Source organism: Sarcophilus harrisii, chromosome 6 (genome assembly GCF_902635505.1).
Source record: "Sarcophilus harrisii chromosome 6, mSarHar1.11, whole genome shotgun sequence".
Taxonomy (NCBI): domain Eukaryota; kingdom Metazoa; phylum Chordata; class Mammalia; order Dasyuromorphia; family Dasyuridae; genus Sarcophilus; species Sarcophilus harrisii.
In genome coordinates, this window is record NC_045431.1 from 254,699,652 (window position 1) to 254,717,460 (window position 17,809).

Below are 17,809 nucleotides of genomic sequence, written 5' to 3' on the forward strand. Positions count from 1 at the left end.
CAGTAGTAACACTGCTGGGTCAAAGGATATGCACAGTTTGATAATTCAATACATATGTTTCAATGGATAATCTTCTGGGTCAGGATGTCAAAAAGACAAATCTGGCCTGTGACATTTATTGTGCGAGTCACATAACTTGTGTTTGCCAGAATTCACTAGAGAAGGAAAAGGTAGTCCTCTATCTCTTTTGCAAAGAAAAATCACGTGAACAGTATGATCCACAGGGTCATAAAAAGTTGGGTATGATGGAAAGACAAGAAGACTTGGGAAAATGATAAAATGAGAAGATATAGATCAAATGTAAAAGTGAGCCCAGAGTACATTTTTCTGAGATCACTGTTTGATAGACATTTGCAGCACATCCTTGTAATGACCATGAAAAAAATGAAACTTTTCTTCTCCTCTCAACAGGCAGAGGAAAATCTCTTGGTTACTCGCAAATATTCCTTTAGAGAGTCTCATTAATCACTAAAAATTGTTGACAATAATTTTCACATGAGGTAAAATTCTATTCCTAATTCAGACACCCCTCAGTTCCCTCTTCTGCCAAGTGTTCCTCTTGCAGCACATTACATAATAATTATAGCTCTTGGGGGAAATGAGCTCAAACTCTGCTCTCCCTATAACTCCAGCCACAGATATGCCCCTCACATAAATATACACACACACACACACACACACACACACACATGCACAGACTTCTGCAATTCTATCCCAGGCCCTGGCAGCAGAGAACAGTCTGGTGAGTGATATGGAACGTCTTAGCCTCAGACACAGGGATAGGCAAGAAACCCTTCTAGGAGCCAGGGACCAGACTCGCAGTTCTAGAATGAGAAAGAAAAGATGACTAGGAATAATGATTTTTTTTGGGGGGGAGAGACACAGGAAGGACATTTTGACTATTCTAGGCTATTCTCGCTTGGGTTTTGGAACCAAGACTACCCAGCTTCTGTTCTCCCTTTAGTTAATCTTCAGCCCCTTTATCACTCTCTCCTAATGATATATTTGGGGAGGAGAAAGACAAGAGATGGAGAGTTCATTTTTGGCAATAATGATATCTTCTTTCTTTCCCAGCATCCTCTCAATGTCAGTTTAACACATATTTCACTAGTTTGCTGTAGATTCAGAGTCCTTGAGTCTTTATTGCTACCTCCTCCATGTGTCCTGTTTTTCTCTTTTCCCTTGTCCACTTCTCTTCCAGGTTCCCAGCCATTCAGTGGAAGTCAGACAAAAAATCACTTTTCTTCTTATAGCTTTATAGTGCAGCTTTTCTTTTTTTATATTCAAATAAAAAATAACATTTAAATCAAACAGAATGATTTCATTTTTTTGATAGTTAAGAATATTATCCTAGCCACTGTCTCTCCCAATTTATTACTTTTTAAAAGGAAAAAAGATTCAGTTTTGGTGAAGGAAAAGCAACACCTGTAAAGCTATATTAGAGATCAGACATAATATACAGTCTATATATAGCCACAGGATAAATACTTTCTACCTTATGTTATTATACAGGCAGGTGATTCTATCAGCTAAATCCTAGTGACCTGTATTTATTTTATGCATATTGTGTTTCTATTACTTTGCAAGAGACAGTAGTGCATTGAGGTCATTGTCAGAATAAATTCCAGAATCTGACATTTCCATTAATTTCCATTATTCACCGAAAAGCCAGTATATTTGAATGACATAACAGAAACTTATAAACAACATCTGTTCTTGTTTATGTATGCTGTTCAGTAATGAAGCAGGAGGTTTGAAGAATTCTTTTGAATTTAAATAATACCAAACTGCCTAATAGGGAAAAGGAAAAATAAAGGCATTCTATATGAAATATTCAAAATCCCAAGACACAAAGGTCTCTCACGAAGAAATGTCTGGATGGCATCAGTTATATATAACAGATATACAATCTTAACAATTAAAATGTTTCTTCCATACTTGTAAGCTGTTTATTTCAATTTGCAGTGGCAAAATTCTAGCAAACTCAGAAAGTTTTTTAACAATGTTTTTTCGTTAAATTTGAAATTTTCTCCATGAGGTAATAATATAGACTTTCAAGAAAGAAAGGAAGTATTTATTAAATATCTATTTTGTGCTGGGCAGTGTGCTAAGTACTTTACAGATTAAGAGATGGCGAGTATTGTTATCCTCATTCTAACAGATGTTGAGAAAGAGGAAGGCAGGAATAAGATGATTTGCCCAGAGTCCCATAGTTAATAAATGTCAATAGCTACATGTGAACTCAGGTCTCCCTAAACTAAGTGCATCATGCTAACCATTTCATAGCCTCTAGGGAGGTTACTTTGGGGGAAAAATAGAGTATAGAATTCCTTTTTTAAAAATTACAATTTATTAATAAACATAAAAAAGATAAGGCACTGGTGTAGTATACCAAGATGCTGAAATTTAGAACACTGACCATACTTCTTGTTCTTGATTTGTCTGAAAACTGACCAGAAGGATCCTTTTAATCTCCTTTCCCAGAGTATCTTTGTGATGATTGTACTGAACAATAGAATTTTTTATTTAAATATCTGTCCATCTGAGTACAGAGTTCTTTAAATAACTGATATGGAATTTATTTATATTTCCATTTGATACTGTAGTTTTTCTTAGGAAGTTCAAATTTTCTTTTTCTAATATAGAATCGTTTATACATGTTTCAATTAACCTAGATGTGAAGATTTTTGTAACTCACTCATCTCAGACATGTTGTCATTTATTTGGCATGTAATTTGGCAAAAGACATTCAGATAACTTGCTTTGTTTTATTTTTAAATGCAGTGAATTTTCAGTTTGAACATGAAAATTTTTCTTCTTTACAAATTGAATTGTGTAGCTACTTACGTTATTAATTTTTTATACCAACTTTTATATATCAGTTCAATGAGGTGATTGTGCTATAAATTTTTTCCTTCTTTAATTTTCAGAATTTCTATTTTGGTGGTTAGATGAGGGAGCTGATTTCTTATTTTTCCATTTTTTTGTGTGCCGTGCCTGTTCATTCATTTGTTCTTTCTGGCTTTTGTTAATGAAAGAATTTACATTAAAAAAATTTCACTTAACGACCATTCAGCTGCATCCTTTAATTGTATGCCATATGTTTTGAAATGTTCTTTTTAAAAAAGTATTTCAAGGACAATTTCTGTTTCTCTAATTTTTTCTTTAGTCTATCTTTTCTTTAGTACAAAATTATGTAGTTTCAATTCAATTTTATTTCTTTGTTCAAAGTTCCTTCATTGAATAAAATTTTATTGGGATTGTATCTAATTAAGACAAGTTTCTTTTTCTTTGCTTCTACATTTAATGTGTCAGTTTGGTGGTGCAATGAATAGAACACTAGATGTATAGTGAAGAAGACTTTTGAGTTTAAATCCTACCTTTGACACTCATCAGCCTTATGACCCACCACAAATTGTTTAACCTCTGTCTGTCTCAATTTCCTTAATTATAAAATAGGAATAATGGTAGCACAAACATGCCAGAATTTTTGTAATGATCAAATCAAGATAATATATATATTAAATATTTTTCAATACTTAAGTGGTATAAAAATGCTATATATTATAATATGATTATTATCTATAAATGCTAGCTATTGTGTTTATAAACTTTTATATCCAAAACCATGGCTGATTTTTGCAAGGGTTTTGTGATTAAGAAATAGATAAACTTTAATTCTTTCATTCAGTTATCACTAGAGATTTCTCATCTCTAAATTTCCTAGTATCCTATTCATCTCCATAACATTTGTTATTTGGTTTTTGGTTAGATTTCTCTATGTTTGAAAGGAATACACTGAAGCCAACAACTATTTCACAAATTTTAAATTTTCAATAAAAAGCCATTTATTTTTCAGGGAGTAGTCATTTATTTTCTCTATCCTACCCACCCAATTAAAGAAATAGAAAAACAAAATATTTGTAACAAGGAAGCACAAAGTACAATAAATTCCTATATTGTCGTTGAATAAAAATGTGTGTAATTTGGCATTGAGAGTCAATCTTCTCTCTGTTTACTCCATGATCAGTCAACCTAGAATAATAATGGTTCTATAAAATTATCAGAGTTCTTTAATTTCGAAAGGTTTTTTTGTTACAATTATGATATTGTATGAATTTATCTCCTGGTTCTGCTTAGTTAACTAAATATAAATCTTTCCAGCCTTTTCTGAAACCCCAAGTTTCATCATTTTTTTATAGTGCAGTGGTTTCTATTACATCTATACACCATATTTTGGTCAGTCATTCCCCAATTTATAAGCAACTCCTTGGTTTGTGGTTCTATGCTGCTTCAGCAGGAGTTTATTATAAACATTTTATATATATAGTTTTTTCTCTTTACTTTGATGCTTTATGGTATCATTTATTAGGTATATTTCTGGGCCAAAGGATGTGAAAAATTTGTGATGGAGAGGGCATGGTTTCAAAAAACTATCCAAAATGCCTAGATCAGTAATGCACTAATATGCCTCTTGGCTCTCAGCTTTTCCAATATTTCTCATTCCTTCTTTGTCATCTTTACCAAAGATGAGTGTAATGTGAAGCATCAGAACTGCTTTAATTTGTAGTTCACTACTTATTATAAAAAATTGGATATTTTAATATATGTTTTGACAACTTGGATTTCTTCCTTTGAGAATAACCTTTTTCTATTCTTCTACAATGTGTCCATTGAAGAACAGACCTGATTCTTACAAATGTAAATCTATTCTTATGTATCTCAGAAATGAGAAGATTGTCAAAAGTGGGTTATTTTGGCACTCCATCCTACAATTTGATCAATTTGTCCTTTGAATATTTTAATTGCTATACTGATTGATGTGTGTATGTATAATGTATATTACTGATACTTATTTGTGTTTATCTATGTGACCATACATAGGTATGTAAAATATGTACGTAATTAATGTGTACCATATAATTTACATGCTATATCTTTAAAATCAACTTTTCTATGTCACTGTGAAGCACAATATATTTCCATACATATCATCCTTTATCATGTCTATTATAACATGGTTTTCTCTGAAATCATGACTGCTACCAGTGCTTTTATTTATTTGAAGCATAATGAATATTTTCAAGATTTCTATTTTACCTTTACATGAATCTTAGTGCATCAAAGGTAATTTTTTAAAATGACATATTTTGGGAATAATCTTTGTAATATATCCCACTGTTCTCTTCCATTCTGTGTGTGGTTTTCCATATATTTTCACAGTAATGATTTAAATTTTATATTTCCTTTGATCCTATCCTCTTATCCTAATTTTTTTTCTTCTTATTCTCCTCTTTTCAAAGCAAAAGTTGGAAAGAGCACTTCGACTAACAACACATGGGCTAGAAATGACACAATCTTTTTCTGCTTCGATACTCTTCTTGTGTTCCCTACAAATCCCAAACTTTATTTTACTCTTTCTTCACTCTTAATCCATCTGTAAGATCCCCCTGCTTCCAATGATGAGTTTTATTTATGAATACTCTCTAAAAACTTGCCCTCCTGCTTATACCTTCCTCTCCTTTCCCCAAACCTAACAATTTCATGGTTGAATTTAAAGTAGTGCTAAACAATGCTTTGTGGATATATCTGTAAGTGTCTATAGAATTTGTGGTATATGTTCAACACTTTTGTCCAGTTAAGATAAAAATGCGGACCATGAAGTGCCATTATTTTCTCTATATATATTCTTCATCTTATGCACTATCATTATGTACAATGGATCCTTTAAATATAAAAAATGTGTATTTCCATATTCTTGTAAAAAGCATTGTGGACATTTGTATCCACATGTTTAGAGGGGAAAAGAAGATAGACATTTAATCCTGTCTCCAAGGGACTCTTTATTTCCTGGCTGAGAGTATTAGTCTGCAGGCACACATGTGCACACACACACACACACACACACACACACACACTTCTCTTTAAGGACTTGAATTTTCAGCATCAAAAGAAAATAACCCCACAGCATTCCAATATTTCTGGTCACTTAGCCTTTCAGAGTAAGAAGGATCCAAGCTGACACCTGCAGAGTTGACTCATTCTCATCAAGTTCCAGTTATTCAAAAGACCATCAAAATGACCTTGCTTTGCTCAAGGAAGCGTGCTAAGCCATAGTGATAGGATAAAAAGCACCCAATATAATCTCTGCCCTAAATCTCTTATGTTCTAATAGAAGAACAAAAAAATGAAAGATTACAGAAAGGGGACCTGAGACTTGTGTAATAGCATGGTAAAGCAAAGGAAAGGCAGTAACCTGGAGATATGGACCTGGAAAGAAAAAGGAAAAACGCAAACATGACAAGTGAGGCTCCTGGGAACTGTCCAAGGTGCTAGTGGGAAGGAGTTGATGCTCATGGCCCAAGAGAAGAGGAATAGTTTGGAGACATATGGGAAGTGGTATATTGCTAAAATACATAATAAATGAATAATAAATACTTATGAGTTAATTCATTGAATACGTATGTCACAAATACTAGAATGGAATTACTTATCTAAGAAGGCTTACCACTCCTCAGAGATAAGGAGAGTAATTTGTAGAATTTTATTGGGAATTTCTTGTTCTGGAAAAGTCACAGTTTCCTGTGTTTCTCTCCAGGTCACTTTGCACCTGACAGCAAAGTTCTCCAAGACCCAGAAGGAATGAGCTCTGATAAAGAAAGCCTGCAGAATATCTACCTAACCGTGCTTTTCTTTGGAATTTTGGGGAACCTGTCCCTGCTTTATCTACATAGCCTTAAGCTCATCAATGTCCACAGGAAAAGACTCATAAGCCTAATCATAATCAATTCGTCCTTGGCCCATGTCTTGATGATTCTTTTAAGGGGCATCCCCCCAATAATAGCCAAATGGGGATGGAGATCTTTCCTAGATGAAACAATGGGTAAAATCTTAAATTATCTCATAAGAGTATCTAAGGGCATTTCTCTTTATAACACCTGCCTCCTGAGTGTCTTCCAGGCCATCATTATCAGCCCTAACAGCCTTAAATGGGCAAAGGTTAAAACTAGAGCCCAAAAGTGTATTCCTTCCTCCTGCATTTTGAGTTGGGTTTTCAATCTTCTTCTTAATATTGCTACACCTCTGAATATAAGTACTTCAAAAAACAGCAGTAATGAAAGATGGAGGATTGGACATGTTTCTTTTGACTTGCAAGCCAAGAGTATTATAAAAATTTTAATTTGTGTGTCATTTGTGGATGCTTTGTTTATGGGTCTCATGATCTGTTCAAGTTGCTATATGATGTCTGTCTTGCACAGGCACAACCAGAGAGTCCAACACATTCATAGCAGCAACCATTCCCATAAAGCTTCTCCTGAGAACAGAGCCACAAGAGCCATTCTAATACTGGTGGTCATCTTTGTCTGTTTTAACTCAGTCAGCTCCCCTTTTGTTATTTATGTAGCTTCTGCTGGAGAAACCAGACGCTGGGGGCTACAGTTCACTGTCACACTTTCCATGTTTTATCCAATTGCCAGCCCTTTCGTGCTGATGGGTATTGACACCCAGAAACCCAGTTTTTTTGCCACTCTTCTATGTTTCAAGAACTATGTTTCAAGAAATACTCTCTAGTTGAGAAGAACTGCTATGGAAGATGCTAAGAAGTAGGCATAGATTAGGATTAGATCAATAACTTAAACTATATCACAAAATTAGCTCAAAATGGATGAGCCACCTGTATATGTCACATCACCAAAAAAAAGTGGAGAATAATGGGAGAAGTAACCATTGACAACTAAGAAGGAAGTTAGAATTCTCAGCAAAACAAAAAGTAGAGTTCATCTAAAAAAATCAAATAAATGATTTCAATCATGTTTAAATTAAATTCAAAAACTTGTCCAAAAAAATTCAATAAAAATAGAAGAAACACTCAATTGTGGAGGCAGATGGATCTATGGCAAACATCATTATTGTGTCTGATATCCAACATATATAGGGAATTGATATACACCTATCTAAAACATGCATTTCTCTGTTGATTAGTGGTCAAGGGATAGGAACAGTTTTTTAAAGAAGAATTGTAAACTATAAATCACTACATAAAAACACCTTCCATATCGCTAATGATAAAAGAACTCTAAATTTCATTTTATATTTAACAAGTTAATGAAAATGCCAAAGTGTTATGGTAAAACAAGTACACAAAAACAATCTTTGGAGCTGAGTATGCTTTCAATCATCTTAGATATTATTTTGGTATTATATAAAGTTTCTTTATGGCAAAGTTTCTATCCTTAAACCATTAATCTTACCACTGTGCCTCTATTCTCATAAAATCAAGAATAGAAACAAAAGGGCTAACTGAAAATTAATACTCTTTTCTCCCGTATAAAGTTGAAAAATTATAATGAACAGAATTTTCAAAAAAAAAAAAAGTTACCATTTTCCCAACGCCATTGAAGAGTCAAAGATCCAAAGGTAAGAAGTGTTGTACAGAATTTTTCTTTATTAATGGGTTTTGAAACCTTTTCCTTCCTTTTTTCATTTTTCTAAAGAACTTTAGTACAAGAAATTGTTCTCTGGGGAAGGATTCAGACAGAAACACAGAATAATTTAGGAAATATTTTAAATGATATGAGCAAAAATTCATTTAAAAAATAATTATGTAACAATGATTTATCAAATCCCTAATGTGTTCTGGGAACTGTGCTAAGTTCTGAGGATACTAAAAAAGGTTAAAATATGGGTTCTGCTCTCATGCCATTCACATTCCAAATGAGGGAGACAAGAGGCAAACTATTAGGTTCATTCAAAATGTGTGTGCGTATGTAAAATGGGAGGCAAAATTAGAGGGATGACATCAATTAGGCATGGCAGGGGATGGAGAAGGCCTCCTATAGGAAGTAGGATTTGAATGGAATCTTTAAGTAAGGTAAAGAATCTAGGAAGAAAGAGTGAAAGAAGGAGCTTTACAAGAAAAAGATAGAACCAGCTAAGATACAGAATCAAGAGATAGAGTGTCATCCAAAATGATTAATGAGTAAAGGGATTCACCTAAGTTCTCCCAAATGCCCCTCAAATTTAAAATAATACCTCAATTTAAAAAAGATGGGAGGAAATAATTTTTCAGTTTAAAACAACTTAGAAAATTCTGTCTCACCAGGATGAGAATAGGGCACAGACTGCTCCCAGCAACAGCCCTTAGAGACAATTGTTTCAGAGATGGAAGCACCTGAAGCACTCAGCCCACAGACAGTCAGGAAGTCCAGAGGAAATTACATGGGACCCCATGCTGCCCCAAGGTGTACTATTCTGTTGCATTGCCCATATTTGGTCCCGGGTCACAGTCCCAAGGTAAAAAGTAACATTGGCAGATGCAGGAAAACTTTCAGGATATTCTAGAACGAGAGGGGAGGAGCAGCTAGGTGCTGCAGTGGATAGAGGCCCAGCCATGAAGTCAGGGGGAGCTGAGTTCAAATCTAGTCTCAGACACTTAACACTACCTAACTGTGTGACCCTGAGCAAGTCACTTAACCCCAATTGTCTCAGGAAAAAAAGGTTTTATGTTTTTAATATAAATTTAATTAATCTAAAAAAATAAGTTACTACTTGTTGTACTGCTTGTGGACAACAAGTAAAACATTATGAAGATTCAGTATATACTAAATGTAAAAATTTTTTGGAAATCAACTTGTCAATTTATCAATCAGTTAAATTAATATAACTGCAAAGCATTCTTCATGGCCCTTGCATGAGCAACATTCAGTGATTTCTAGAGAAGAGCTCAGTAGGAGCCCAAGAAGACAAGCAAAGGGTTCTCCATTCATCATATCACAAGCATCCCAGTCTCACTCTTTCTTAGAAGTTTGTTGGAGCTAGCTCCAACTTGCTCAGAACAGTGAATTCTTAACTTTTCAAGGTGATTGTTCACATCTCAAAAATTGGCAAATTCTGCAAAACAAGATTTGAGTTTTCATTTTGTTTTTTGTCTACATTTAGAAAAAACATGTTTCAGTGGATAAAGTTCTGGGTCAGGATGTCAAAAAGACAAATCTGGCCTATGACATTTATTGTGTGAGTCACATAAACTGCATTTGCCTTAATTCACTAGAGAAGGAAAAGGTAATCCTCCATCGCTTTTGCCAAGAAAATCACATGGACAGCATGGTCCACAGGGTCACAAAAAGTTGGGTATGAGGGAAGGACAAGAAGACTTGGGAAAATGATAAAGTGTGAAGATGTAGATCAAATGTAAAAGTGAGCCCAGAGTACATTTTTCTAAGATCACTGTTTGATAGACATTTGCAGCACATCCTTGTAATGACCATGAAAAAAATGAAACTTTTCTTCTCCTCTCAACAGGCAGAGGAAAATCTATTGGTTACTCACAAATATTCCTTTGGAGATTCTCATTAATTAATAAAATGTGTTGACAATAATTTTCACGTGAGGTAAAATTCTGTTCTTAATTCAGACACCCCTCAAGTTCCGTCTTCTGTCAAGTGTTCCTCTTGCAGCACATGACATAATAATTATAGCTCTTGGGGGAAAAGAGCTCAGACTCTGCTCTCCCTATAACTCCAGCCACAGATATGCCCCTCACATACACATACACACACACACATGCACAGACTTCTGCAATTCTATCCCAGGCCCTGGCAGCAGAGAACAGTCTGGTGAGTGATATGGAAGGTCTTAGCCTCAGACACAGGGATAGGTAAGAATCCCTTCCAGGACCTAGGGAACAGGCTCGCAGTTCTGGAATGAGGAAGAAAAGATGACTAGGAATAATGTAGTTTTTTTGGGTGGATGGAGAGACAGGAAGGACATTTTGACTATTGAAGGCTATTCTTGCTTGGATTTTGGAACCAAGACTGCCAGCTTCTGTTCTCCCTTCCTTTAGTTAATCTTCAACCCACTCTTTATTACTCTCTCCAAATGATATATTTGGGGAGGAGAAAGATAAGAGATAGGGATTTCATTTCTGGCAATGGTGATGCCCTCTTTCTTTCCCAGAATCCTCTCAATGTCAATTTAACACATATCTCACTAATTTCCTATAGATTCAGGGTCCTTGAGTCTTTATTGCTACCTCCTCCATGTGTCCTGTTTTTCTCTTTTCCCTTGTTCAGTTCTCTTCCAGGTTCCCAGCCATTCAGTGGAAGTCAGACAAAAAAATCACTGTTCTTCTTATAGCTTTATAACACAGTTTTTCTTTTTTTATATTCAAATAAAAATAACTTATTTAAATCAAACAGTATGATTTCATTTTTTGATAGTTAAGAATATTATCCCAGCCACTGTCTCTCCCAATGTATTACTATTTAAAAGGAAAAAAGATTCAGATTTGGTGAAGGAAAAGCAACACCTGTAAAGCTATATTAGAGATCAGACATAATATACAGTATATATAAAGCCACATTTATAAATACTTTGGGCCCTTAAGTTATTATACAGGTAGGTGGTTCTATCAGCTAAATCCTATTGACCTGTATTTATTTTATGCATATTATGTTTGTCCTATTACTTTGCAAGAGGCAGTAGTGCCTTGAGTTCATCGTCAGAATAAATTCCAGAATCTGACATTTCCATTAATTTCCATTAATCACCGAAAAACCAGTATATTTGAGTGAGATAACAGAAACATACAAACAATATCTGTTCTTGTTTATGTATGCTGTTCAGTAATGAAGCAGGAAGTTTGAAGAATTCTTTTGAATTTAAATAATACCAAACTGATAAGGAAATACTGAAAAGGAAAAATAAAGGCATTCTATATGAAGTCTTCAAAATCCCAAGACACAAAGGTCTCTACACCTAGAAATGTCTGGATGGCATCAGTTACAAGTGACAGATATACAATCTTAAATATCAAAATGTTTCTTCCACACTTGTGAGCTGTTTATCTCAGTTTGCACTGGCAAAATTCTGGCAAACTCAGAAATTTTTTTTCACAATTAATGATTCTTCAATGAATTTAAAATTTTCACCATGAGGTAATAATATAGACTTTCAAGAAAGAAAGAAAGTATTTATTAAATAGCTATTTTGTGCTGGGCACTGTGCTAAGTACTTTACAGATAAAGACATGGAGAGTATTGTTATCCTCATTCTAACAGATGTTGAGAAAGAGGAAAGCAGGCATTAGATGATTTGCCCAGAGTCCCATAGTTAATAAATGTCAATAGCTACATTTGAACTCAGCTCTCCCTGAAACTAAGTCCATCACACTAACCATTTCACAGCCTCTAGGGAGGTTATCCTGGGGAAAAAATAGAGTATTGAATTCCTTTTTTAAAAAAAAATCATAATTTATTAATAAATGTAACAAAGATAAGGCACTGGTGTAGTATCCCAAGATGCTGAAATTTAGAATACAGACTATACTTCTCATCCTTGACTTGTCTAAAAACTGATTAGAAGGATCTTTTAATCTCCTTTCCCAGAACATCTTTGTGATGATTGTCCTGAGCAAGAGAATTTTTAGTTAGAGATTTATTTAGCCCATTTGAGTACAGAGTTCTTTAAATAAATTATATAGAATTCATTTATAATTCCATTTGATATTGGATTTTTCTTAGGAAGTTCAAATTTTCTTTGTAAATTTTCTTTTTCTAATATGGAATTATTTATACATATTTCCATTAACCTAGATGTGAAGATTTTTATAGCTCGCTCATCTCAGATATGTTGTCATTTATTTGGCATGTAATTTGGCAAAAGACATTCAGATAATTTGCTTTGTTTTATTTTTAAATGTAGTGAATTTAAAGTTTGAACATGAAAATTTTTCTTCTTTACTCTTACAAACTGAATTGTGTAGCTACTTACTTTATTAATTTTTTATTCCAACTTTTCTATATCAGTTCAATGAGGTGATTGTGCTATGAATTTTTTCCTTCTTTAATTTTCAGAATTTCTATTTTGGTGGTTGGATGAGGGAGTTGAGTTCTTATTTTTCCATTTTTTTGTTCATTAATTTGTCCTTTCTTGCTTTTGATAATGAAATAATTTACATGAAAAAAACATTTCACTTAAGAATCGTTTAGCTGCATCCTTTAATTGTATCCTATATGCTTTGAAATATTCTTTGTAAAAAAGTATTTCAAGAACAATTTCTGTTTCTGTAACTTTTTCTTTAGTCTATCTATTCTTTAGTACAAAATTATGTAGTTTCAATTCAATTTTATTTCTTTGTTCAAAGTTCCTTCATTGAATAAAATTTTATTGGGATTGTATCTAATTAAGAAAATTTTCTTTTTCTCTGCTTCTACATTTGATGTGTCAGTTTGGTGGTACAGTGAATAAAACACTAGATGTATAGTAAGGAACACTTTTGAGTTCAAATCCTATCTTTGGCACTCATCAGCTATATGACCCACCACAAATCGTTTAACCTCTGTCTGCTCAATTTCCTCAATTATAAAACAGGGATAATGGTAGCACAAATATCCCAGAGTTTTTTAATTATCAAATCAAAATAATATATACATATATATATAAAGTATTTTTCAATACTTAAGTGGTATAAAAATGCTATATATTATGAATATGATTATTATCTATAAATGCTAGCTATTGTGTTTATAAAACCTTTATATGCAAAACCATGATTAATCTTTGCAAGGGTTTCATGATTAAGAAATAGGTAAGCTTTAATTCTTTCATTCAGTTATCACTAGAGATTTCTCAACTCTAAATTTCCTAGTATCCTATTCATTTCCATAACATTTGTTATTTGTTTTTTGGTTAGATTCCTCTAAGTTGGAAAGAAATGTACTGAAGCCTTAACTATTTCACAAATTTTAATTTTTCAATGAAAAGCCATTTATTTTTCAGGGAGTAGTCATTTATTTTCTCTATCCTACCCACCCTATTAAAGAAATAGAAAAGCAAAATATTTGTAACAAGGAAGCACAAAGTAGAACAAATTCCTATATTGTGATTGAAGAAAAAACGTGTGTGTAATTTTTCACTGAGATTCAATCTTCTCTCTGTTTACTCCATGATCAGTCATCTAGAATAATAATGGATCCTTAAAATCATCAGAGTTCTTAAATTTAGAAAGTTTTTTTGTTAAAATTATGATATTGTATGAATTTGTCTCTTGCGTCAGCCCATTCAACTTCATATAAATCTTTCCAGCTTTTTCTGAAACCCCAAGTTTCATCATTTTTTTATAGTACAGTGGTTTCTATTGCATCTATATACCATATTTTGGTCAGTCATTCCCCAATTTATAAGCAACTCCTTGGTTTCTGATTCCATGCTGCTATGGCAGGAATTACTATGAACATTTTATATATACAGGTTTTTTATCTTTACCTTGATCCTTTATGCTATCATTTATGAGATATATTTCTGGGCCAAAGGATGTGACGAATTTATAATGGAGAGGACATTATTCCAAAAGACAGTCCAAAATGCCTAGATCAATAATGCACTAATATCCCTGTTGTCTCTCAGCTTTGTCATTTCTTCTTTGTCATCTTTACCAAAGAGGAGTATAATGTGAAGCATCAGAACTGCTTTAATTTGTAGTTCAGTATGTATTAAAAATTTGGGCATTTTAATATATGTTTTGATAAATTGGATTTCTTCCTTTGAGAACAACCTTTTTCTATCCTTCTACAATTTGTCCATTGAAGAACAGACCTGATTCTTACAAATGTAAATCTATTCTTATGTATCTCAGAAATGAGAAGATTGTCAAAAGTGGGTTATTTTGGCACTCCATCCTACAATTTGATCAATTTGTCCTTTGAATATTTTAATTGCTATACTGATTGATGTGTGTATTTATAATATATAGTACTGATACTTATTTGTGTCTATATATGTGACCATACATAGGTATGTAAAATATATATATAATTAATGTGTACCATATAATTTACATGCTATATCTTTAAAATCAACTTTTCTATGTTACTCATAAGCAAAATATTTTTCCGTACATATCATCCTTTATCATGTCTATTTAACATGGTTTTCTCTGAAATCATCACTGCTACCATGCTTTTTTTATGTGAAGCATAATGGATATTTTCAAGATTTCTATTTTACCTTTACATGAAGCTTTGGGCATCAAAGGTGATTTTTTTAAATGACATATTTTGGGAATCATTTTTGTAATATATCCCACTGTTCTCTTCCATTCTGTGTGTGGTTTTCCATATATTTTCACAGTGATGATTTAAGTTTTATATTTCTTTTGATCCTATCCTCTTGTCCTAATTTTTTTTTCTTTTTATTTTCCTCTTTGCAAAGCAGAAGTTGGAAAGAGCACCTCAACTAACAACACATGGGCTATAAATGACACAATCTTTTTCTGCTTCAATACCCTTCTTGTCTTCCCTACCAATCCCAAGCATTATTTTACTCTTTCTTTTCTCTTAATCCATCTGTAAGATTCCTCTGCTTCCAATGATGAGTTTTATTTATGAATACTCTCTTAAAAACTTGCCTTCTTACTTATGCTTTCCTCTCTTTGCCCCCAAACCTAACAATTTCACGGTTGAGTTTAAAGTATTGATAAACAATGTTTCGTGTGTGTGTGCGTGTGTGTGTGTGTATGTATATATATATATATATATATATATATATATATATGTAAGTGCATATAGAATTGATTGTATATGTTCAATACTTTCGTCCAGTTAAGATAAAAATGAGGACCATGAAGTGCCATTATTTTCTCTATATCTATAGACTCTTCATCTTATGCACAATTATTATGTACAATGGATCCATTAACTATAGAAAATATGTATCTCCATATGTCTTTTAAAAAGCATTGTAGACATGTGTAGCCTCATGTTTAGAGGGGAGAAAGATATAGACATTTAACCCTGTCTCCAAGGAAGTCTTTAATTCCTGCCTGAGGGCATCAGTCTACAAACACACACACACACACACACACACACACACACACACACACACACCTCTTTTTTTATTTTTTAATAGCTTTTTATTTACAAGTTATATGCATGGGTACCATTATTGAATTCCCATTCCCCCTATTTTTGCTTGCCTGTATTTTTGATTTTCTTCACAGGCTAATTGTACAATATTTCAGAGTCCGATTCTTTTTTTACAGCAAAATAATGGTTTGGACATGTATACTTATTTGTATTTAATTTATACTTTAAGATATTTAACATGTATTGGTCAATCTGCCATCTGGGGGAGAGGGTGGGAGGAAAGAGGGAAAAAGTTGGAACAAAAGGTTTGGCAATTATCAATGCTTTAAAATTACCCATGCATATAACATGTATCACAAATATTAGAATGGTATTACTTATCTAGGAAGGCTTACCACTCCTCAGAGAGAAGGTGAGTAATGTGTAGAATCTTATTTGGAATTTCTTCTTCTGAAAAGTCATAGTTTCCTGTGTTTCTCTCCAGGTCACTTTGCATCTGACAGCAAAGTTCTCCAAGACCCAGAAGGAATGAGCTCTGATAAAGAAAGCCTGCAGAATATCTACCTGACCATGCTTTCCTTTGGAATTTTGGGGAACCTGTCCCTGCTTTATTTACATAGCCTTAAGCTTATCACTGGCCACAGGAAAAGACTCATAAGCCTAATCATAATCAATTTGTCCTTGGCCCATGTCTTGATGATTCTTTTAAGGGGCATCCCCACAATAATAGCCAAGTGGGGATGGAGATCTTTCCTAGATGAAACAATGGGTAAAATCTTAAATTATCTCATAAGAGTATCTAGGGGCATTTCTCTTTATAACACCTGCCTCCTGAGTGTCTTCCAGGCCATCATTATCAGCCCTAACAACATTAAGTGGGCAAAGGTTAAAACTAGAGCCCAAAAGTGTATTCCCTCCTCCTGCATTTTGAGTTGGGTTTTCAATCTTCTTCTTGATATTGCTACACCTCTGAATATAAGTACTTCAAAAAACAGCAGTAATGAAAGATGGAGGATTGGACATGTTTCTTTTGACTTGCAAGCCAAAAGTATTATAAAAATTTTAATTTGGGAGTCAGTTGTGGATGCTTTGTTTATGGGTCTCATGATCTGTTCAAGTTGCTATATGATGTCTGTCTTGCACAGACACAACCAGAGAGTCCAACACATACATAGCAGCAACCATTCCCATAAAGCTTCTCCTGAGAACAGAGCCACAAAAGCCATTCTAATGCTTGTGGTCATCTTTGTCTGCTTTAACTCAGTCAGCTCCCCTTTTGTTATTTATGTAGCTTCTGCTAGAGAAACCAGATGCTGGGGGCTACAGTTCACTGTCACACTTTCCATGTTTTATCCAATTGCCAGCCCTTTCGTGCTGATGGGTATTGACACCCAGAAGCCCAGTTTTTTTGCCACTCTTCTATGTTTCAAGAACTATGTTTCAAGAAATGCTCTCTAGTTGAGAAGAACTGCTATGGAAGATGCTAAGAAATAGGCATACATTAGGATTAGATCAATAACTTAAACTATATCATAAAATTAGCTCAAAATGGATGAGCCAACTGTCTATGTAACATCACCAAAAAAAAGTGGAGGATAATGGGAGAAGTGACCATTCACAACTAAGAAGGAAGATAGAATTCTCAGCAAAACAAAAAGTAGAGTTCATCTAAAAAAACAAATAAATAATTTCAATCATGTTTAAATTAAATTCAAAAACTTGTCCAAAAAATTCAATAAAAATAGAAGAGTAACTCTCAGTTGTGGAGGGGGATGGATCTATGGCAAACATCATTTTTGTGTCTGATATCCAACATATATAGGGAATTGATACAACTATCTAAAACATGCATTTCTCTGTTGATTAGTGGTCAAGGGATATGAATAGTTTTTTAAAGAGGAATTGTAAACTATAAATCACTACATTAAAATACCTTCCAAATCACT

General features: G+C 33.6%; 2 protein-coding genes across 2 annotated transcripts; both read left to right on the top strand.

Moving 5' to 3' along the window:
- The first annotated feature begins 598 nt into the window (after positions 1-598).
- LOC100918760 (vomeronasal type-1 receptor 4-like) lies at positions 599-7,572 on the top strand. Its single transcript, XM_031943748.1, is given in 3 exon segments — positions 599-742; positions 6,599-6,629; positions 6,632-7,572. Coding segments are annotated over 3 exon segments (1,116 nt in total).
- Positions 7,573-10,571: 2,999 nt separating this feature from the next.
- Positions 10,572-17,321, top strand: LOC116420128 (vomeronasal type-1 receptor 4-like). The gene is made up of 2 exons (XM_031943718.1): positions 10,572-10,616; positions 16,348-17,321. The coding sequence occupies exon 2, from the start codon at positions 16,392-16,394 to the stop codon at positions 17,319-17,321; it is 930 nt and encodes a 309-aa protein (XP_031799578.1). The 5' UTR covers positions 10,572-10,616; positions 16,348-16,391.
- The last annotated feature ends 488 nt before the right edge of the window (positions 17,322-17,809 follow it).

Excerpts from the sequence above, each read along its gene's own strand:
- LOC116420128 (XM_031943718.1), top strand. The coding sequence starts at position 16,392 with ATGAGCTCTGATAAAGAAAGCCTGCAGAATATCTACCTGACCATGCTT.